The sequence below is a fragment of the Kogia breviceps genome, chromosome 7, assembly GCF_026419965.1.
Source record: "Kogia breviceps isolate mKogBre1 chromosome 7, mKogBre1 haplotype 1, whole genome shotgun sequence".
NCBI lineage: Eukaryota > Metazoa > Chordata > Mammalia > Artiodactyla > Physeteridae > Kogia > Kogia breviceps.
The window spans coordinates 78,194,442-78,218,146 of record NC_081316.1 but is presented as its reverse complement, the minus strand read 5'-3'; the positions used below and the strand labels follow the sequence as shown (position 1 = coordinate 78,218,146).

General features: G+C 47.2%; 1 protein-coding gene across 23 annotated transcripts in view; it reads left to right on the top strand.

The window, feature by feature from the left end:
* The window catches only part of PPFIBP2 (PPFIA binding protein 2), a 149,516-nt gene that overhangs the window by 86,701 nt on the left and 39,110 nt on the right, over positions 1 to 23,705 (top strand). For 16 of the 23 annotated variants that reach the window (XR_010841422.1, XM_067038715.1, XM_067038710.1 and 13 more), the window contains 3 exons: positions 11,155 to 11,286; positions 19,995 to 20,177; positions 23,420 to 23,512. Coding sequence is in view for 22 of the 23 variants with exons in the window: in XM_067038715.1 (XP_066894816.1) it covers positions 11,155 to 11,286; positions 19,995 to 20,177; positions 23,420 to 23,512 (408 nt within the window). In the remaining variant the exon portion in view is untranslated. The remainder of the gene's footprint in view (positions 1 to 11,154; positions 11,287 to 19,994; positions 20,178 to 23,419; positions 23,513 to 23,705) is intronic. The other 7 variants (XM_067038721.1, XM_067038720.1, XM_067038730.1 and 4 more) reach the window with 1 other exon arrangement.

Below are 23,705 nucleotides of genomic sequence, written 5' to 3'. Positions count from 1 at the left end.
TTCTTTGATAAAACCGATCACATATTACATAAAATTTTAATATAATTTGATACATATTAAAATGATAAAAATTAGCTGCTTTTTTACCATTCAGAAACATCTCTTAAATGTCTTCTTGTTTCTCTTTGGGCCTTTTTGTTATATGTGCATATAATATACAAAACACTATTTGCACCAGAGATATGATTTAGTCCTCAGCTTTTCTATGCTTAACATCATAGAGTGAGTTTTTTTCTACTTTTAAATTTTGCTGTATCGTTGTCTTTACTATCATTTAGACCTTTTTTTTTTTTTTTTTTTTTTTTTTTTGCATTACGCGGGCCTCTCACTGTTGTGGCCTCTCTCGTTGCGGAGCACAGGCTCCAGACGCGCAGGCTCAGCGGCCATGGCTCACGGGCCCAGCCGCTCCGCGGCACGTGGGATCTTCCCGGACTGGGGCACGAACCCGCGTCCCCTGCATCGGCAGGCGGACTCTCAACCACTGCGCCACCAGGGAAGCCCTTTCTTTTTCTTTTTAAGTAAAAGTATTTGAATTGACTCTTCTTGAACAGTCTGACCCCATTGTAAATAACGAGCTGCAATTTTTAGGAAGAGGTGTTGAATTTTTATCAAAAGTCTTTTCAGAATCTGTTGAGATGCTAATTAGAAATTTTATTTTATGAACTCTAGTAATATATCTAATTAATTTCCTTAACTTGCATCATTTTTGCATTTCAGTTATTTTGAAAAATAAACCATGACTGAAGTTTATGTGCATATGCTTTGTAGCTCCTGGTATAGTACTTGGCACATAAAAGGTGCTCACTAATTATTTAAAGAATGAAAGTCCATCGCTTAAAATGAGCGGGTTCAATTAGAAGACTGCTTACAACCTCCCTCCCCCACCCCCCAAGCTCTAACCATTTTTTTCTTTTTTTAAAAAATTGCTTTGGTCAGCATAAAATTCAAATTGTTTCTCCACAGCATAGTAATGAACAGAGGCTTTGAATATGACCTTTGGTCTTAGGGTAAATATCTTAGTTTCTAGGTGTTTCTTAGCTTTGAGTGCATTTGAAGAACTTTTTTAAAAAATCAATATTTTTATGCAAATGTCTTTGTGGAAACTAGTTCCGACAGCTTGGAAGCTGTTATTAGTTTATCCTTTCATTGCTGATTAATAAGTTACCACATTCTTGGCTCCATTTGATTTTCTGTTTAAATTGTATGCAATTTCTCTTGTTTATCATATTCCCTGGAAATCCAAGTAGGAACGGGAGTGAATCTTTCTTTTTATTTACTCTTAAAAGTTGAATCTTTCTTTTGAAGACCCAGGAAAGAAAATAGCCTGGTGGAAAAATCTCAAATGGCAGAAAAGCATTTTCACAAGAGTGCATGGGACAACCCACTAGATTATATTTTTCAAGACAGCAAAAGATGCGGTTCTGGGTGGGGACCAGGGAGGAAGATGATGGAGGGGCTGTAAAAAAAAAAAAAAAAAAAAAAAAAACACAACCTAGACAGAGACCAAGAAAATTTGCATGTGGAAGGGAACATGTCAGAAAAATGGCAGAAGGCTGATGTTTCAGGAAGGCGGTGCGTGGTGAGTAACCACACGATCGGAGGTCAGAAAATGGCCCGTCGTGGTACCTGAGCTCTCTGAGGTTGTCTTATCCTTCTAAGCATTATCCCATAGACTGGATTTTAGACTTCGAAAAAAGTCTTAAGCTCAACTGCCCCTTATATCCTGTTTATTCTAAATCTTCTTTCTTGTGTGCCATGGCTGAGGTAGCAGTCATGTGGTTTGCATGTACCGTGGAGGTGGACATGTTGGTTTGGTATATTCTGGAGTGCAGTAGCTCTTATTTGCTACCTCTGGGGTTGAAAGATCTTCCTGAACTTAACCAAGTTATTTTTATGCCCATAACTTTGACCGTGTTCCCTTAGCCTTTCAAGGGTAAAATGAAAGGGAGTGTGCAGTACTCCTTTCCTGGAGAATTCTGAGTTCATGTCGTAGGCATTTGAGGCTCCGCTCCCACTCATGTGTTCTCTGGGCTTGGTGGTGCCTGAACTGGAGATCATTGGGTTGCCAGCTCTAAATGCCACATTGAATGTTCTGCACATGCTAATGCTTTCCTGAAATCTGCTTGATACTGTTTGAAAAGACGCTTAATTCTTGCATCACAGTGCTGATGTGATGCCGTCTATAGCGTGGAGTACATACCTAAGTGTCCTCTGAACTGGGGATAGGCAGAGACTTGCCTGGTTTGACTGTGATATCCTGGGCCCCAGGGCTCATGGTAGGAGCAAGCATGAATCATGTCCTTGAGGCAGAGAATGGAGGCAAACAATTGCCTCTTTCTTTCTTTTTTTAAAAAATTAATTAATTAATTTTATTTTATTTTTGGCTCTGTAGGGTCTTTGTTGCTGCGCACGGGGCTTTCTCTAGTTGCAGCGAGCGGGGACTACTCTTTGTTGCAGTGAGTGGGCTTCTCGTTGCGTTGGTTTCTCTTGTTGCAGAGCATGGGCTCTGGGTGCAGGGGCTTCAATAGTTGTGGCTCACGGGCTCAGCAGTTGTGGCTCGCGGGCCCTAGAGCCCAGGCTCGGTAGTTGTGGTGCACAGGCTTAGCTGCTCTGCGGCACGTGGGATCTTCATGGACCAGGGCTCGAACCCGTGTCCCCTGCACTGGCAGGAGGACTCCCAATCACTGCGCCACCAGGGAAGTCCACAGTTGCCTCTTTCTGCCAGCCCTGAGCAAAGCCTGGCCTCCTGTTGAAGGCCTGAGGAGCTCTGAAGGAGACCCTTTCACTGTCACAGCGTGGGTCCTTCTGACTGCCTACTGACACTGCTTCCCTAGGGGAGGCAGCTCGTGCTAGCCCTTACACTTACACACTGAATACATCCTTTCTAAAGGAGCCAGCCGCTACTCAATTCTAGCTGACCACCCGTGGAGGCCCAGCAATGCTTTTCAAAAGAAGCTAGAAATCCAGATGTAAAAATTTAAAGATCAGTCTTTCTATTTTAAAAACATTGGCAACTAATTTAAATGAAAAAGAAGTATTGTGTGAACCACACAATATTTATTGTACCTTTAGGCCAAGCCTGGCCCACAGATCTCCAGTCTGCAACCTCTATTCCAGACTTTGCCCCCTTGGCTGGCTAGAAGACCTCTGGGGAGACTTAAGGAAACGCAGACCCAACCAGCATCGTCCAAACCCTGTGCGTCCATGGGTTCCAAACCCCACTGCGCTCTCTCTCCCCACAGCTGTTCTCCTGACCAATGTTCCCCACCCAACTCACAAGCCATGGAGCCCTCAGCCTGGCTTGGCCTGGTCCCCTGCTAAGTGATGATCTCTTAGCTCTCATCTGTTTTCTTCTACACATTAACCCATCTGGTCTCCAGAAAGGGAGAGCATGAAGACCCATGGGGTTAGACAGGCAAACCAGAACCAAACAGAATCAGCACAGAGGCAGGGCCACATGAGCCACGCACAGATTATAGACACATTTGAGGGCAAAATATTTCTTGTCTGCAGCCTGTTGCAGGACACAGGGTGGGAACGGGGCAGCTACAAGCATCTCTTGGAGCTGCCTGTGGAAACACCTACTCTGATATGGTCTCTGACTCACTGAGCGTGTCTAGATTCCCCAGGGAACCTTCCCCATTAGGAAGAGACATCTCCCAGGAAATGTACAAGTGGGTCTTCAAAGGCCCACAGCCGGAGGCCATGTTCACCTCCGTTTTAAGCAGGTCAAGGCGTTGCCCAACTGCATGTTTGAGGGCTGCACACTGAACTATCCGAGCCCAGAACCCAGAATAACACCCCAGGAATACAGGTGTGGACCAGCACCCTCCCCATTGTGGTTGGCCTAGACCATGTTGGCAACAAAATCTATCACAGAGGAGTTCCTTATGCTCTGTGATGTATTTGAAGTCCCTGGTGACTTTTTCTAAAGTGGCCTCCATGGGTTCTCTGGGGTCCTGTCAGTTCCTGCACAACAAGCTCCTCTCCCTCTGATCACTGACGCTTCTCCAGAGGGTGATGATTTCGGGGAGGAAGGCGATGCTGTTCAGTGGAGAAGAGGTCTTATACAGAGCTGGCAGCCAAATGGAACACTTTCCAGAGGCTGGCCATTGACAGGTGTAATCAATGCCAAGAGCAGCAGCCATATTTAGTGCCAAGAAGAAGACAGGATAGGGAACCCAAGAGGGGAGGAAGAAAGGATGCAAAGCTCCTTGTGAGGACACAGCCCAGCTTTTGGGAAACCTGGAAGGACACCAGGCTGTATCTCAGTCCTCCAACCCGACCCGGAGCCCCAGGTGTCAGGCAACCTCATTGTGTTGGCTGCCTTTTAGGTGAGGTGTGGAGAGTGACACATTTAGGGGATTTGGAGTCCATGGACATGACTTGCTGCAGGTTCACCACTTGTGGTTGATGTGGCAAAATCAGTGAACCTGTGTTCTTATTTATAGAGAACAGAGGTGACTGTGTACTCTGCACTGCCCACCTCCTAGAGCTGTAGTACCGTTGTTCCAGTTTTGTTAAAACCGGACCATCACACAGTGGCCAGGGGGTTACGGGACCCAGGGCACAGGCCCAGTTCCTGCCCTTGAGTCGAGTGAGGGCACAGTGTACCCAGGTGTGTGAACTCAGCAAAGCGTCGTCAGCACCCAGCTCATAAATTCCCCGAGAGCACCTTTAGGGGAGGTAGTTCTGCCTCAGAAAGGACATTAAACAGAGCTATGCACCTGACTCTGTGGGAGCACAAATCTGTCTGAGGAGATGGGACACCTGAGTGAAGAAAAAGGGGATTTGCCAGTTATTCCCTAAAACTCCCCCTGGGAGATCTGTGAGGCAGAGATAAATGCTTTCCTCAAGTTTATCTCATTTGATGTTGGATCTCTAGACCACAGTATGAGGTAGGTGCTTTACCCCTTTTTACAGATAAGGGGACTGAGGTTCAGAGAGATGATTTAGTTAATGGGGACTGAGTCTGGACTCAAACCCAGGCTGACTACGAGCCCCTCTCCCTGAAAGGGGCTTCCCGGCAAGGCCTAGGCCTGTTACTTCAAAGGGCAGAGGACACGTTTTTTCCTTTCAAGTCGTTCCATGGCCCCTTCTTTCATTCTGGTTTCAGGTTGCCAGTCTGGCTCCAGGCCCCCGTCATTGGTCAGAAACTCCCTGGGTCAGGTTCCACACTTAAAGTTGGAAGTAATCGCTTCAAGATGTGGCCCTTTAAGGAGAGCAAAGTTGAAAGGCAAATTCTCTTTATCAGCTCCAGTCAGACACTGAGCTTTGGGAAAAGGAAATGATGGTTTGCTCTGAGATGGAGGCTTTTTTTTTAATCTCCAAGAAAGGAGATGTATTTGTCCTTCTGGAAGAGATTACTGGTAGTGGTGAAGTGAGGGGGTGAGTGATAATTTTGTTCACTGGTTTTCTTCATTACCCAGTTTCATGGTCCTGCCTAGTAAGAAACACAAACCACCGTCCTCCCATACCACCCCCTCCTCATCCCTTGCCCTCTCATTTACACGGGCAGCCTTGAACCAATGAGTAGAGCAGACACTACTGCTGCTTATGAAACCTCTTCCCCTTATCTCCAGCCCCCTGCCTCCCCATTCCCCCCACCCCCATTACAGTAGCTCTATGATTCCAAGAGATCCCAGCAGGATCCCACCCTGCAGGTCTCAGTAGGTGGCAAGCGTTGCCTTCCCGCTCTGGACAAACAGGCTGGATCAGAGATCACTGCAGTCTTGGGGATGGGAGCTAAGGATCCAAGAATGTCACTCTTAAGGGAGAGACAGAATAAAAGATGCTAGCAGAGAAGACAAAGGAGAAAAAAGAAAGGTCAGGAAAATGGGACTTCCCAGGTGGTCCAGTGGTTAAGACTCCGTGCTCCCAATGCAGGGGGGCCGGGTTCGATCCCTGGTCGGGGAGCTAGATCCCGCATGCTGCAACTAAGACCCTGTGCAGCCCAAATAAATATTTTTTAAAAAGAAAGGAAGGTCAGGAAAATGGAAAGGGAGGGTGGGCTCACACTAATGAGAAGAGGATGCAGGGTGAGTCAGTGGGTTGAGAGCTGAGATGTGAAAGTTGCCTCGGAAAGTTGGGACGCTGGTCCCAGAACCAGGGCTGTTTCTGTGTTCTGCTGCAGGCAGAAGCTGGGTTGCAGGCATGCAGACGTTTTCCTGAGAAGCGACAGGAAGACGAGGAAGAAGAGGCAGCAAAGAGTGGATTATTCTCTTCAGAGCTTGGCTGTGAGGGGGAGAGGGGAGGGAGGAGAAGAAGCTGGCGTTGACACTCACACCACACGCAGAGTGCATTTGCCTAGCCTGAGCACGAGGGAGCTGATGATGGTGGTCCCTGGAGGGGAAGGAAGGTCAAGGGGGAAGGTTCTTTCGAATGTCAGTAATTTGATCATGTTTATAGCCTGAGGGATGGAAGCTGATGGTGAGGGAGAGATTAAATGCCTGTCAGAGCAGATGATTAATCGGCCTACCCTAGAGTAGCTGTAGACTTGGTGAGAACTTCCTCAAAGGCAGTACAGAGGTGAGGGAGGGCCCAGGTCCCTGTGAGCAGGCACCATTCTGCACTACCGGCTAGAGGGAGAAACAGGACGGACCAGGACTCGGAGAACAAAGCCAAACGCTACTGATTAACCAGGGAGTTACATGAATCTTCATTCAAGCTGCATGAGGATGGCATGGAGGACTGGTCAGACAGGAAGGTGGGTCAGGTAGAGCAATTCAGGAGCAAACTCTGGAATCTTGTGTCCTTTAACATATGCTTTTAATGTGCAACCTGGAAACTTATTGGGCTGGGAACAGTTTTTAAAGATAGAAGAACCTGACAGAGAAGTCGGCCGTGTGCAGTTATGTCAGACTCACCTCGGAAAGGAGGTGCGGGCTTGCCTTCTCTAAGATACGGATTCAAGAGAGAGGAATGAGAGATGATTCTGGGAAGCTTTGAAATAGGAAGGATGTACGTTCAGTGACTGATCAGATGATCTTTAAAAATCTTTTCAATAAATATGAGGAGAGGTTATTTAAGGAGAAGAAGGGGATGGGGGGGGTTAGGGCTCGAGGAGAATGGAAAAGATCTGGAACAATCTCTGAAAGTAACCAGCCAGAGATGAATACAAGTTTTGCCAGGCAGTGTTGGAAGATCAGCTGTAATTAGATAGCATAAATTTGTGTGGAAACCAATTGGCATCATTAAGTGACTTTTACCAGCAATTCTCAGACCATGGGGAGTGGAGACATAGACAAAAAAAAAGTCTTTGAGGTTTGGCATGGAGTGGGCGCTGGTGAAGCAAATATACTTCAGATCTAGGGGCAAGGATGAGTCAGAGGAAGAATTTTCTGGTGCAGAAATGATACAACTGAAATGATAAGCCTTAAGGTATAGGGTGGATAAGGAGGCAAATATTGCTTAAAGGAAGTTGATAAACTAGGAAAAAAGGGAGTTATTAAGTAACTAGTAGCCACAGAAGTAGAAATTAAAGATGATTTGAGTGACTAAATGGGCCAGTTGAAAAGTCAGAGGATTGTGGCCAGAGGAGAGAATTTCAGAGTTGAAGATTTTAGAAGTGAAGGACACATGTTCTGGATCAAGACGAGGGTCAGGCTGTGGCCATACTACTGAGAAGCTGAAATGAGGTGGAAGCAAAGCCTCTCGGTGTCAAGGTCAAGAAATGTGAAACCAGGGTGGACACTGAGTGAAAGATTGATTATCAAGGATAATCAATGGAAACGGGAGACTATCTTTGGGTCTGGATATTTGGGGAGAATGTGACTTCACTGAATGGTGCTGCCTTAGAGGAGGAGGAGGCCAGAGGTAGGAGATCTGAAAGAAGCAGTGTTTAACAGGGAGAAAGGTGTTCTGTAAGTTGGGTCGCTGGAGCAGAGCAGTCTCTACTTGAGAGGACTGGGAAGGACATGTCACGTCATGCAAACGTCGGTTTCTGCTGGAAGTAGAAAGAGCAGTTTAGAATGTAGGGTATTTAAATCCTATTAAGACCACTAGGATAGAGGTCACAGTACCTAACAGTGGCTGGAGGCCATGCCGGGTCTGGAGATGGGGAAGTGGTGCTGGGCTGGGATAAGGCTGTCAAAGGCTGATTCTGAGTTCAGGGAGTAGGACGGTACTTATTGATGACAAGGACCAGGGGTGGTGATAATGAAAGGGGGAAGCACATGCTAATAGAATCTAGGAGACAGTAAGGAGAAGTTTTATTATCAGTGGATTATGTGAAATTAAGCAGCCTCAGGCTTCTCATTAAAGCTTTGGTGTGTCTAATTGAAATGTCCACTTGGAATGTTAGCGTGACCAATCAGAACCCTGGCATGACCAATTGGAATGGCCATTGGAATTTTAATGCAACCAATTAGAATATTATCCTCATTAACTGGAACATTGGTATGACCAATTACAACCTGGCAGTTAAAACAGCCAGAGGGATTCTGGAAATAATGAAAGCAGAGTAGATTCTTAGCTTTCACGAGAGATGCCTTCTGAGGCTTTTTAAAATCCCACCAAGGCAGTATCTTGAATGCTGGTCAGTAGACAACTGCATTAAATATCGTTTTAAGAGACTCAGGAGCTCAACAGGGCCTGTACTTTTAACTCTCCTATCCCTAGGCCTTGGCATCTGGTAGTTGAACAAATGATGGAAGTCTCATGGAAGAAGATTTTCTGAGTCCTTACCACTCCAAAGCAATTGTTATTATCCCATGGACCTTGAGTTCTAGAATCGTCCCTTTTTCCCTTCGCACAGGTGGCTGGGAAGCTCACATACACGTACACCATCTCTAGCTGTGAGTAGAATTTTAGGGTATGAGTTTTATACCGACGGTCACTCTGGCTTCAACTTCTTTCCTTACCCGCTTTAATTTTTACGGTTCATTTTTTAACTTGAGTTGTCTATTTTGCAAACTAACTCAGATCATTTCTGGAACAAAGCAGCTAGATGAAAGGATAGGGAGAAAGACACAGAATGAGATGGTGGAGGCAAAGGGGGAAGGTGGGGAAGAGGGAGAAGGATGTTGATAACGAGCAGGCAGCATTAGGAAGGATTATATCTCAAGATACTCAAGACCCAGAAATCCCATCTTCCTCACTCAGGGAAGAACATTTTAGGGCCTTTTATGGCCTGCATAGCCTTAGCACCAGGCCCTAGTAGATAGTATGTGTTCAACAAAATCTTAACAGTTTGAGCAGCCCTTTCCTGGGCTCAGTGAATATTTGTTGATTGGCTTTTTTCAGCATGTATTTTTTTAATTTCTCTTGAAATTCTTGGACTTCTTTCTCTGTTTGGGAAACAATGTGATATGTTAAACAGAAATGAGTTTTGAAGCCAAACAGACTTTGCTTTTAAAACTAACTCTGCTGTTGATTGGCATGTGCTCTTGGCCAAGACAAGCAAGTCTCTGGGCCCGTTTCTTCATCTGTAAAATAGGGATAGTAATGTTGACTGCCAAATCCCTGGGGTGGGGGGTGGTGGTTATTGAGAGGATGTATGTAAAGTACCCAACAGTGTCTAGCACAGAGGAGGCACTCAGAGCATCTATGTCCACCCACCCCCAGTCCCAACACTGGACATACTTAGATGGCTAACTCCTCATGACCAAGCAGCCCGCAGTTCTGGCATGGCACTGCTGCTGCCTTTGCCCTGTAAGCCAGCTTCAAGTCTGGTTGGCCCAGGAAGAGCTGGGCTCCTCAGCCCAGTACTAAGCTCATTTTGCTGAATTCTTTGGCTTCTGGATACTCTCCTTCAGGTTAGCAGACAGACAGTTTGTAGTCCACCTTTCTGAGGTACTGATGGCCTTCTGCCTAGGGAGTCATGTTTTCCAAGTTAAAATCTCTGACTCACGTGGTTTGGTTTTATGAGTTGAGGACAGTTCAGAACGTGAAATCATGGCTGTAGGGTCAGATTGTTGAGATCACTGTTCTTGTACTAGGGTTGGGTTGCCTAAGATGATAACGGAGATTTCAGACCATGGCAGGATGCTGTGTCCTTTCCGTCAGCTCATTTGGCCGGTTACCCTCCTAGCATCATATTGTGGTCTCCTTGCCAGGACCTGTGTGTCCAATGTCTCCATGTGTCAAGATTTGGGATCTCATACAACACTGCCTTTTGCCAAGGGAGAAATGTTACCCCTGGACTTTGGGAAGTGCTCCTGGCTTTTGACGTCCTTCATAATTCCTAGTAGTGCTGAGCAGGTGTTTCACCTATCACCTTTGTTTTGTCTTATTTATGCTTATTAAGTGTATATATTAATGGCAGGTTGTTGTCTGCTACTGTTTTAGGCTTGGCAGGACTACTAATAACCTCCCCGGTCTGTCCTCAAAATAAGCAAAGAACAATTTTCTTATTTACATTCTAGGAAAGATACATATCACATAAATAAGATTCTACTATAACCATTCAATATATACTCATCGAATATCTACTTTATGTCCTAGCTCCCTTCTAGGTTCGTTGCAGTAAGGTCTTCCAATGACATGTGTGGAAGACTGGGCTGAATATTGACTGAGCCCAGGAGGTGATATGGAAACTTTGGTTTTGAAAAATATGTTAACCTAAGCTGGTCTTTGTTTTGGTGGAGAGGATCTGCTGCTTTGCCTTAAAAATAGACATGGAGAGGGCTTCCCTGGTGGCGCAGTGGTTGGGAGTCCGCCTGCCGATGCAGGGGACACGAGTTCGTGCCCCGGTCCGGGAAGATCCCACATGCCGTGGAGCAGCTGGGCCCATGAGCCATGGCTGCTGAGCCTGCGCGTCCGGAGCCTGTGCTCCACAACGGAAGAGGCCACAACAGTGAGAGGCCCGCGTACAGAAGAAAAAAAAAAAAAAAAAAGACATGGAGAAATTTCATTTGTTGAGCAGACCCATCCGTTTTTCTCTACCTGGAAAGAATGAATAATGGTTTCTATGGACAAATGTGCTTTTTGAGAAATGTAGCTTCACATTGACTCTCAGACCACAGTGGGTAGCATTGGGCCGTGCTATCCTTGAGTGACCCAGCATCAGCCCAGGCCTGTCCCCTATAGGACTGTGGCTCAGATGCAGCGGTTTCATCATACAGTGTAGAGATTGCCTTATGTCCTATGGATGGATGTAGAGTTGTTCTTATTGCTATGGAGGTTTATGATTTTGAGATCTGTTTTTGCCTGCAGGAGCTGCTAAGTCGTACATCTCTTGAGACTCAGAAGCTCGATCTGATGACTGAAGTATCTGAGCTGAAACTCAAGCTGGGGGGCATGGAGAAGGAGCAGAGAGAGCAGGAAGAGAAGCAGAAAAAAGCAGAGGTGAGTGTGATACATCACCTTCTGGGGGTACCCATACTATCCAAAGCTCAGATCAGAGGAAGCTAGCCTAATGTGGCTTCGGGCCATCTGGTCAACCCCAAGCCTGGCAGCCACTGGGTGCCAGAAACATCTATGCACCAGAGACACAATGATCTGTTAATACCAAGTTATCGGGTTTTGCTGTGGCTGCAGATTTCAGCAATGCCCAAACCACCCAGTTTTGGCTCTAAGGCTGTATCCTCCCTCAAGCTGCTGACAAGGATGGAAAGGGAAGCAGTAGTGGGGGAAGGGTCAGACAAGACTTGGAGAGACCAAGATGTCTTCTGTGAGAGCCAAGGTAATGACCATGTATTGGGATGAAGTCAGCTGCTCAATAAGCCAACATCATTGTCCATGGAGTCTAGAGACATTCTTTGATGTACATTTCACAGACTCAGATGCAACCCTTAGATTGTGTGTTTCTTTCCTCCTGATGGCTCCTATGGGTGAGCTCATGCACAGGCTTTCTCTTAGAATGTTTTCCTGTATCTCGTTTTTGTTTTTGTTTTCTCAGGCTCCATATGCCATTGACTAGAGCATGCCAGCCTCTTTTTTTGTATAAATGTTTTGGATAAATTTTAGGCTCAGAGCTCAGAACAGTCTGTTTTAACCTTAGATAACCACCTTCCGTGTGCCTCTACCTACAAGTTCCCTATATTTGTACACTGTGCATTGTGAGCTGTGGAAGGAATAGCCTTTAGGTTTAGAAACACCTTGGCTCAATTACTGACCTAACTGCTTAATAGCTCTTTGAACTTCAGCAAGTTAACTACTTAATCTCTCTGAACTTCAATTTCTTTATCTGTAAAATGGGTAACTGTGTGATGAAGTAAAAAAAAAAAAAAAAAAAAAAATCACAAAAGCTAAGTCTCTATAGTAGGATCTGGCATCCTCTCTTCCATTCAGGCATCTCTAAAATCTAAAGGTGGATATTTTTCCTTTCAATTAAGCGCCAACACCATCATGCCCGGAAACCTGGCACATTTCTGTGTTTACTGGGTAAACACTGGTGATTGAGACACTTCTAATATGTGGGGTATATTCCTTGCATTGCTTTTGAGAACATGCTCATTAGTAAGAAGTATGGTTGCCAAAAGAAAATTTATCTCCATTAAGCTGAGGACACTATCTTCTAGTGATCATGCAGGCTTTTGAATCAGCCCTCTTGGCTGGAATCCAAACTCAGCTACTCGGTAGGTTTGTGATCTTAGGCAAGTAATTTAACCTCCCAAACCTCTGTTTCTTCTTCTGTAAAATGGAGATAGTAATATTTCCTATTTGCTCAGTTGTTCCGAGGAAGGAATGAGATAATGTATATGTGTAGTCCTTAGCATAGTGCTGGATAACTAGCTTTTATCAATTACTTACTGATTGTGTTTTCAAGCATGCCAGAAATGTAAATGTAGACCTAGCTACATTATTGACTTAACTGCTAAGTTCACGCAGACTCAAAGCTTATCTGTGTGAAGTGTTAGTTAAATAGACTGTGCTTCTTAAATGTTCAGGGAGAAGCAATTAGATTTTCTACAGGTTTAGAATTATTTTACCAATGTTTCAAAATGTGTGATCACATGGGGATACACATTCAGGCTTGGGGGCAGAATCAAATAAACTCTGTAAGAAGGCTTAGAGTGGTAGAGACAACTCAAAACCAAGGAAGGGAGGGAGGGAGGGAGGGAGGGGGAGGGAGCGAGGGAAACAAGGAAAAGAAAGAACTGAAAGAGTGGGAGGGTTATTAGGTCACACAACTGGAATAGTCTAGGGTTTAAAAAGCTGATATCACTAGATCCAGCTGGCTTTACCATGTCATTAGAAATCAGGCTTAGGGGCTTCCCTGGTGGCGCAGTGGTTGAGAGTCCGCCTGCCGATGCAGGGGACACGGGTTCATACCCCGGTCCGGGAAGATCCCACATGCCGCGGAGCGGCTGGGCCCGTGAGCCATGGCCGCTGGGCCTGCGCGTTTGGAGCCTGTGCTCCGCACACTGGAGACAGCAGTGAGAGGCCCGCGTACAGCACAAAAAAAAAAAAAAAAAAAAAAAAAGAAATCAGGCTTAGTGTGTCCTTTGGTTCTGTTTTAGCTTTATTCTCAGAAGGTTCTCTGTATGTGGTGACAAAGATGGCCATCAGCAGCTTTAGATCCGACTAGCCTGGCAACCTCTGCAGAGAGAGAGATTCTCTGTCTCTCAAAGATTCCAGCAAAGCCCCAGGATTGCGTATCAGTGGGCCAATTTGGGTCACGTGCCTGGTTCCGAACCAGTCACCGTAGGGGACATGGACCCACATATGGGTGTGTGTGAGCATGTGAGTCAGTCCGTGGTGGCAGAATGATGAGTTAGTACCGAGCTGGAGCAGCTCAGTTCCTTTCTAGGGAAGGAAGGGGAGCTCCCACTTCTGGGCCAAGCACAGCTAAGGCAGTCATTCTACTGTTTGCTTTATGTTTTCTTTTCTGAAGGATTATTTTTCAATCCGAATTTTTGGTTTTGTTTTCCATTAGACTATTCGTGCATGAGGCAGCATAGACCCTGAGCTGCTAGCCTCAGTGCTACCCGATAACAGCCCTTCCCAGTTGCTAGTACAAACATAAGGTTTCCATGTGGAGGAGTTTTTCAGGCTGTTCAAACTTGTGATAATCAGGGAACAACAGCCATATGACCTGAAGCAACATTCTCATTCTTGTCACTAAACATAATCTTTCCTGGTATGCTCAGACTCTCTACCACTGTTTGTAACTATCTGGAACACCGGAGGCTTAGAACCATGGAGAGGGCTGCTTAAGCTGCACTATTGTCATGTGCGTGGTGGAGCTGTTTATTTTGAGGGAGACGTTTGGCTAGCTGGGGTCATCAAGGTTGTAGTTGTATGAATAAAAGGAATGTTGCTTCCCATCCTACACTGCTGCTGTTTTTCCAGTGAATGTGCTTAGCCTAAAGCCTGAGTGCTTGTGGTTTAAAAAGAGGCAGGACTTTTTTGAGGTAGCCAGATCTGAAATAAACTTTCTCTTTGTAGCTCAGGCTTTATCCTAAGCAGATATCCTGCTGCCCTGTAGTCAGCTGTGGAAGTGATTACAAATGTTTGTCTATAAACCCAAGGACTTTGAAGTGTAGGTTTCTTGTTAAACGGAGACAATCCTGATAGCCAGCCTCGCTCAGGAGTCAGTGGTGACCCTTATGAGACGTGGGTGAATACTGGATTTCCTGTTTACTGTACCTTTTCTCCTGAGCCTTTTGCAGTGGTTCTGGGTCATTTCAGGAGACCCAAGATTGGACCAATTAGGTTTACTCCTGAAAAGCAGGACTGCAGGAAAAGTGACCAACATGGAAAGTAAATACCACAGTTAGGAGGATGGCACATGAAAGAAGGAGATCCAGAGGCAAAGGAAAACCTCAGGGTGGCCGACCTATCAAAGGCATGTCCCTTGGAGAGGTCTTCCTTGGGGAAGGGCATCTGGCTTCCCTAAGCACTGGGGATGCAGGGAGGCCTGCAGCTGGGTCCCTTTGTGAGGTCCACAGGGTTCTGCGTGTAGTAGCAGAGCAGCCTTTCTAGAGGCGAACAGGGATCCAGCATGTGCTGGGAAATGAAGTCAGCCCAATTGATCAGGGATATTATACATAAGCCTGAAGAGAACTGGAAACGATCTCTATCTCTAGGATTTCCTGGCAGAAAATGTAATGTCTTAGAGCACAGGTGTCCTGCTTCCTTTCTTCCTATGGGTGGGACCTTGGAAGGGGGAGGGGTTCTGATTTCTGAACTGTTGCAATGGGAATGATGAACTTGGGGTACAGAGCAAAAGCTGGGAAGATTGTGTTTGCTCAGAGAAGAGCTAGCCTGACTTAGGAGAGTTTTATTATTCTTGTTTTTATTTTATTTACTCATTTTTGTTTGTATAGGAAATATGCTCCAACAATTCAGAAATTAAGAGTTCAAAAAGGTATATGCAGCAAAACTTCTCCTTCCCCAACCAGCAGTCAGACACCAATGTTGTCAGTTTGTTTTGTATCCTTCAGAGTTATCTTATGCATGGACAAGCAAATTTATATGGATAAATAAATTCTTTCCCTCATATTTGCACAGATACACATTATTCTAGACCTTTCTTTTTTTAACTGAGCAGTCATAGAGCTCGTTTCATACCAAGTACATTAAAAAAAAAAAACTTTCTCATTCATGTTTATGTTTACATATTATTTTATGCTCTGACTATGCCCTCATTTATTTAACCAGTTCTCTCTTGGGTGGACATTTGTTTCCAAGTGTTTGCCCTTACAAATAATGCTATTGTGAATAAATCTGTAAATGTGTGAGGATATTGAAGTGCGATTGAAGGGTCAAAGGGTACAATGCACTTGACATTTTGACAGATGTGGAGGTGGTATTCGCACCTGCTATGTGTCAGAGTGCCAGGACAGTATTAAACTGAGCATGAAGGAAGCGGGAGAGAAACAACTAAGTAAAATTGTGAACAAGTTTAACAGGTAGGATGGGGTGGGAAAGACTGATTATGGGAAGTGCCCAGTAGTTAGTTTCACATAGAAAAGAACCATAAAACAAACAAACAAAAAACTTTGACAGTTGGCAAAGCAAGAGTAATAAAGTGAGTTGAGATTACAGAACAGGGATTAGAACCTCATAAATGTCACCTGGACCTCATGATGTGGGACCCAAGATTGAAAACACCATTACAAAAGGCTCTGCCCTATAGGAGAAAAAAGACCTATTAAGAGAGGAGAGGGCTAGCCCTGGAAATAAAGGATTTTAAAAGTAAGTGGAAGTGCCAAGCCTGAGGCTGGACATACTGGAAAACAGCACCTCTGCGTGCATAGGGAATTTAGAGGAGAGTGTTCCAGAAGAGCTGGGGGGGTGGATACATGGTCAGAAATAAAGGATTTTAAAAGTAAGTGGAAGTGCCAAGCCTGAGGCTGGACATACTGGAAAACAGCACCTCTTCGTGCATAGGGAATTTAGAGGAGAGTGTTCCAGAAGAGCTGGGGGCGGGGGGGTGGATACATGGTCACATGGAGCGGAGGAGGAAGACAGCTGCACTCCTGATACAGATACGCAGACTGATGGAGGCAGACAGAAGGCAGTAATGAGAGGAAGCAGCAATTTGGATAGCTCTTAAAAAGCTCCTCCAGCTCAACACCTAGGTACTGAAAGGTTGGCTTTTGTGTTTGCCTTCCACCCCCCCATTTATAGTTTCTGCCCTGAATGAAGAAGATAAAGAAACCAGGAAAACTGCCACTCTGGCTCTAATGCTGAAGCAAAGCTAGAAACTAGTTTATGAAGTGAAAGTGATGGGTATCTTGAGAGAGTGGCCATTGTTATTTTGAGAGTCCATGACAGGGAGGGGGAGGGGAGAACGCGGCATAGACAGACATGCACTGTGCACCTTGGAAATCATATACCCTTTGCAAGTTCAGAAATAGAAGAGATGACTCAAGGATATTGAACTACATAAAAATATACTTATTTCTGACTGTGTAACCTCACAAATAATATACAAATAAAAAGGAAAAGGTAGAGGTACCTTGAGAGGAACCAGTTTTCAAAGGGGCTGTACAAAAGGTAGAAAGGACAGATGAAAGTGCACCCGCACGAACAGTATCAGGAAGATCAAACCCCACTGAAAGGGACAGTTCTCAGGACAATAGGAAGATTTTCCTTTAAAGTTATGTTCTCAGTAAGAAGATCAAAGAAAGAATGGGCTTGGTTCCACTGATGCCTCTGACAGGTGCACAGAACTTCGGACAGCAGTCCCCAGGCTGCTTGTTTATAAGTGAATTTTAAGGAATCAGAGAAATCAAGTGAGTTGCTGAAAACCTGGAAGTAACCATTTTCTTCTCCTCCTCCTCCTCTTTTTTCAAAACGGCAAAGAAAGTTAGAAGCGTTCTATAAAATTCAGTCTGTTGAGTTTGAGGTCAACCCTATGATGGTGTGTGAGAAGCCAGAAGACAAAGTGGGGATCTGTGTCCATTAAGAGTAAGTTACGGGCTTCCCTGGTGGCGCAGTGGTTGAGAGTCCGCCTGCCGATGCGGGAGACGCGGGTTCGTGCCCTGGTCCGGGAGGATCCCACGTGCCGCGGAGCGGCTAGGCGCGTGAGCCGTGGCCGCTGGGCCTGTGCGTCCGGAGCCTGTGCTCCGCGGCGGGAGAGGCCACAGCAGTGAGAGGCCCGCATACCGAAAAATAAAAAAGAGTAAGTTACGTCTGATTGGCCTCATTGGTTTGGCCAGCAGTGCATCTTGTAGTGCTAGGCTGGGTAGATCCTCACTTCAGTGAGGCACTGCGAAAACATTGCTTTGGATAGTCTTGTGGATAAGATAGAGGAATATAGGATGAATGCTAAAATAGGCACATTGGTACCCAAGTGATAATGAATAATACCATAAGACTACCTCTGGGAACATTTTTTTTGTAGAGGGTCATGTCCTCTGCCCTTATTAGTCCTCCTGCCTGGTGTGTATTTTTAGTCCATAATTTGGCTGCTGATATATAGAAGGCCTTCAAGTTGTGATGACAGGAAGCCAAAGAAAAACTAAGTGGATCAGTTGACACTGGGATTCGTGAAGACCTACACAGACTGGAGCGATCCATAAGTTGACAGGAAAACAGTAAAGGAGAGGCCAGAAGAACCTGAGTGGTGCAGAGCTGCGGAAGGTAAGGAGTAAAACGAGGGAGCCACGCAGCTTGAGGACAGAGGACGCGTGTGTGGATCTGAGCGCCAGGAGGGTGCTGACCCTTTGTGTGGTGGAGACAGAGCTCGAGCTCATCTGCCTGGAGAGTGGGGTTGGGGATGAGGTGATGAAAATCAGGGTCAGCGGGTCTAGACCCCTCACTTGAGAGAGACAACAGTGAAGGGAACCGGAGAAGAGCGAGGGCCGTTTCGTTCTTGAAACTTACATGAGAGAGAAGAGCAGGTGTGAAGACCGGCAGGGCCAGTGGCCGCGAGAGACTAAAGGTTCTGGAAGGGTGGCCAGTGAGGGAAGCACACTGGAGGGTGCAGAGCCACTGGGCTTTTGTTGTCAACGATCAATGTCACATGTGCCTTAACTGTGTTGCATGACCTTGAGGTATTTTCTGTCGCTCTCCCAGTTTCTCTCCTTCATTTCTTATGGATCCAAAGTGGTGGCAAAAGGAGAAGCAGTGGGGAAAGTGAACTCACATTTATCAAAGGCCTCCGTGTGCCAGGGCACCATGTGAGGTGTTTACCAACGTCAGATGAGCAGGTGAAGCCAACCCTCTGACGGCCGTCTCTGGGCTAACTCGGGTGAGCTAGCTCAAGGACAGAGTGGCTGAGAGGCCAGGAGCCTGCCCGCTTATGACAGCGATGCCTCCATTTGCAGCTCTCCCAGCTCAAGTGGCATTGCTGGAGGGAGAGCAGGCTGGCGTAGGGGCCCTAGCAGTGCCCTCTCAGACCCAAGCTGCCATCCGGACCCTCAGTTTTGCTTCTACATTGGAAAAAAAGGGGGTTACGAAACAACAAGGTAACAGGGGAGGAGCTTTTCTTCTGTTAGAAAACACTTTCTATTGGGGATGGAAAACCTCTTTCTAGCATGCCTGGGCAGTTCTCATGGTGCCAGGGGGCAGACCTCTCAGTACCAGGTGCCAGTGCTCAGAATGTCAGTAGAGGTGGGCAGAGAGGGGCTGAACACTTGAATTGGCTGCCACCCCACCCACCACGGGCTCTGCTGGGATCTATTGCCAAGTGTCTCCTTAACTCCACGCCCCTGGCCCGGCCCCATCAGCCGCCGGCAGTCTTCCCCAGGCTCTTGGGTTTCTTGTTGCCATGAGTGGCACCATCCTCCACCCTGCCAGCCAGGCCCATGACTCCTCGTCTCCTTTACTTCCCCACACAGGCGAGGGATCTAGAATGCGCCTACCTGACGTCACTTAGACTCGTCCCATCCCTCTGTCTCGACCCAGGCAGAATTTAGTCACTCACCACTCCCTGGAAGCACCATAGTCTTATTGGCGTAGCACTTGCAGCCTGTTGTGATTGTTATTTGTGCGTTTCTCCTCACTCACCTGCGAGTGCCATTGCTTACTGTGGCCTTGGGTCTCTGCGGAGTGACGCTAGGCGTCTGTGGAGTAGATAAAGGAAAGCCCAGCAGAGCTGCTAGTGCAAGGGATTCAGAACTGAGTAGGTATGAATTCCAAGGGTTGCAGTTATTTTCCAAAGTTGCCATAAAAGGCCAAAATGTTCTTGAGGCTACAGAGGAGTCAGGTCTGGTGTCGGGTGTGAGGGAGCGTTTAGGGTTGGGGACGTAGTAGCGTGCGTGAGCGTGTCGTCGTGCGCCGTATGTCCCCTGTGCACGGGTGTTGGCATCTCTGGGGAGGGCGTCGGCAAGTGTGGAAGGGATGCGTCCGCATGGGATCCCATCTCCACCATTGCTAGACTCTGCGCCTCAGACGCTGTCGTGCAAGGACGGCCCCCAGTATGGCACGAAGGCCATACTGCAGACAGGCCCACGGATAGGGCAGGTCAGGGAAAACACCACGTCTTTTGGCTCCTGTCTTTTGGCTCCTGTGAAGGGAGCGTATGGTCACGGACAGCGACCGCTGTGCGCCCCCTGCCGTACACTTCCATCCTTCCGTTCTGCTCTCCTAAGGAGCTCCGTGTCTGAGCGCTGACTGACCCTGAGTGCTTTTCTTCTCCTCTCTCTTCCTTCCTACAGTCGGTTCTGAATGTGATCAGTGAGCTGCAGGAGCAGATGTGTAGGCTGCAGCTGGACATCCACAGGCAGATTCAAGAGCGCCTCGCACTCAGTAGGGACCACCCTGAGGAGGTGGCAGCCGGCGACGGTGCGGCCCGGCCCCAGCCCTGCGGCCAGGAGTGTGCCCGTTGGGAGGGGTCACCTGTAGGAACCGCACTTAAGTATATCGGAGCATGCGTGTGTGGGGCATCTCACTGGCGGAGGGGCTGGGGCTTCTCCTACCCAGAACAGCGTGCGCTGGCTTAACATGGATCCGTGGTCACCTCTGGGCAGAGCTTGGGACTCGCTCCCCTCGCGATGTGAGCTGAGCTCCGCGACCCTCACCGAGCAGGGTCTGTGCTGGCGAGGCCAACCCCCTGACCGGTGGCGGTACTAGTCTCCCTCAGGGCTGGGAATGAGGTGCGTCAGGTGCCCTGAGTGACGGGGCATTGGTGTAAAAGCAAGCCTCGGGTCCCCTTCCCAGGTACGATTCAGACACTGATTCTCCCTCCTGGGCTGGGAGATTAAATGAAGTTTCAGCTCACATGATTTTTTTTTTTTTTTTAGTTTAAGAAAAAAATAGCATCATAAAGTAATCCTCTCAAGTTTATTTTTAAAGAGGTTTATCCCCAGTGAGAAAATAGAACACAAGTGTCCATTTACTGTGACGACTGTCATCATCTGAATTTCCGGGAAAAGTTCTCCCGTGTAATCACATTCGAGGGATTTCATGACCTGTGGGCCCTATGGGGTGTATCTGACTGGGATTCTGGACTTGGCCCCTTGCGCTGGTGTCACCAGGTCCTTTGTGATGGCAGCTGCACAGAGATGAGCCTGTGCCTCCAAGGCCCGCTATCGAAGAGGACTTGGAAGCCCAAGGGAAAGTCAAGGGCATAGTAGCCATGTCTGTAGGAAGCTGTAGGAAGTTGCCATGATCCATACTCAACTATGGGACACGTTGAAAATCTCTACCCAGACTGGGGCATGAGGGGAGGGGGCCTCGGTGGGGAAAAAATCGAGAGTCAGGATGTAGGTGTAGATTTGGAAAGGGAAGCTCTGAGAGGGGTGCTGGGCATGCCCCATGGTGAGTGGGTTACCCTAGAAAGACGTGTAGAAGAAGTTACACTGTGCACCGGTGTTTATAGCCCACGATGGGCAACAAATAGCTTAGGCGGAAGAGGATGCGCCAAAGAGGTCACAGAGCCTGGAGATCATGGAGATCATGATGCTCTGTGTCCCCACAGTGGCAGCTCCTCAGCAGTAACCTGCACACTTTCAGTTCTGCCATCAGCAGGCCTGGCGTCCCCTCAGGCAGGGCCACAAATGTTCTCAAAAAAACGATCTTGGATCTGCTACAAGTCACAACAGGCCTTAAAGTCTAATGTTGCGGATCACAGAGGCAATAATCTTAGCTTGGAAGATACGTTTCTAAAAGGGCATCAACAAATGTTCACCTCAGTTATAAGAAAATCTTAGTGTGAATATCCCTGCAAAATGCAAGTGTAAGCAATGTAACTTTCTGGTGGATTGTCTCAGGATGCGAAGGCCAGTTAAATAATGGCTTGAACTGCAAGTGTTCGTTCATCAAGAAATAATGCACACCTAACTATGTGCCAGAGGTTAGCAGAGCTCACGGAGTTCACGGTATAGGAGAACTAACCATTAGCAGTCACACCAGTAACTGTTTAATTGCAAATGATGTAAGAGATTATACAGATACCACAAGAGAGTATAGCAGAGGGACCTGATGAAGTATAGAGGTTGGAATAGCTTTGCTCGTGGTGGCCTGAAGGATGGACAGGGGTTATCCTGGCAGAAAGTTCCAGACAGAGGGAGAGGCATGTGAGGGCCCAAGTCAGAAAGAGGAACTAAAAAGTATCCAGCGTGGCTGGAGCATAACTGGGGAGAGACAGTAGTACAAGAGGCAGGCAGGGTGCTGGGTCAGGCCAGGCTGTACTGGTCGTGGGTTAAAGTTCGTGAGCTTTGAGGAGCAGGGAAGGGCCATGATCAGATTTGTGCTTTAACTGTATTGTTCCCCTGGATGCCATGGGGGTCGATGGCTTCAAGCAGGGCAAGATGACAGAAGACCAACCAGTGGAGAGGCTGTCCAGGCTCTCAGCAGTAACTGCTAGTGATGGTAGAGTTGAGATAAAAGAGAGATTCAGGTGATGTCCTTGAAGGTAGAATTTAGAAGGGGGGATAAGTTACGTATGTAGGGGGGAAGACAGAAAGAGGTGCCAAGGATGGAGCCCAGGTTTCTGGCACAGGATGGAGACGCCATTTAGTGAGACAGGGATGTCTATGAGGGGGAATTAAGAGTTACACTTGGGTCGTGGCAGTCGCAGGATGCCTCTGTGCCATCCACGTGGAGATGCTGTGGGAAGTTTGTTATGTGAATCTGGAGTTCAGAAAGTCTATGGAAGTAATCACTTTTATGCTAATTTTTCTGATAGAAACCAGTCAGCAGGACCATTTGTCCATTAAAGGGACCTAGGTTTGGGATAAGGGTGCTCAGCGGTGTCTTTACTAAAGGGGTACTTTAGAAAGCAGGGGCCCTGGGGTCAGAAGATACAGCCCTGATTTCCAGCTCCACCATTGGCAAGTTGTTTAAATGTCACTTCCCCACTCAGCAACCTGCAGAGGCTCCCTACTGTCTAAAGAATGGCATCAGATCTCCTTATATTCTCATCCAAAAGCCTTTTCAGTAAGGCCCCACCTTATCATTTCCCACTGAATGCTGCCCAGCCTCTGCCCCAGCCCAGCAGGCTGTCTGCCCTCTCCCTGGATGCCTCCTCCCTCCCTCCTTTCTTCAAGCCAACCCCTCCTCTGAACTGGAACACCCAGACCGGCTTCTGCATTTCACACTTAGCATTTGTCCTTTTAGCGTTTTGTTTCTATCCTCCTGGCTGTCACGTCCTCTCTGTGAAGCCTTGCAGGAACACTGACCTCCTCCCCTGGGTTCCTCGACCCCCAGCACAGAGAGATGCTCCCTGTTAGCCTGCTTCCTGCTACTTTGTCTGTAACAAGCTGCCTCATTTCTGCATCTCCGTTTCTCTTGCTCCCAAATCCTACCTGTCCTTCCCCCTACACATACGTGCATGATTTGGGCACACCCTGTGGGGAACACAGATGTCAGAAAGGAGCGGGGAGAACAAGTTCTGAAAAGAAGAAGAAAGTTTTCTCTTCCTTTTGTCTGGAACTCCCTGGCCTTTGTTTTGTAATGGGCACGTAGCTTTTCCTGAGACGAGGACCGTGTTTAAAGATTGGAGCCAGCCACAGCGTGGAGCCTGATGCGCTCGCTCCCGCCTTGGTATCCACTGTGCATGTGTTTACCCAGGGTTGTAGATCCCAGGAACATCCTGCTCTTTTAACCATCAGAACTCTGTCTGTCTTCCTCACCCCCCTAGGAGTTACTGCAGGAGCTCCGGAACCTCAAAATCAAGGTGGAAGAGTTGGAAAATGAACGGAACCAGTATGAATGGAAACTGAAGGCCACCAAGGTAAAAGGCGGTTCTGATGTTTATGGAGAGGCTTTGAGGCCCAACGGGGAGGGTCTGGGGTGTGCCGTAGCCTAAGGCTGAGGAATGGGAATTGATCCCACCGTGTGTACACGCGCGACGGTGCCCAGATTGCGCGAGCAGACAGATTTAATCCAGGAGGGCTCTTCTCCTGGGGAAAGCCCATGAGATTATG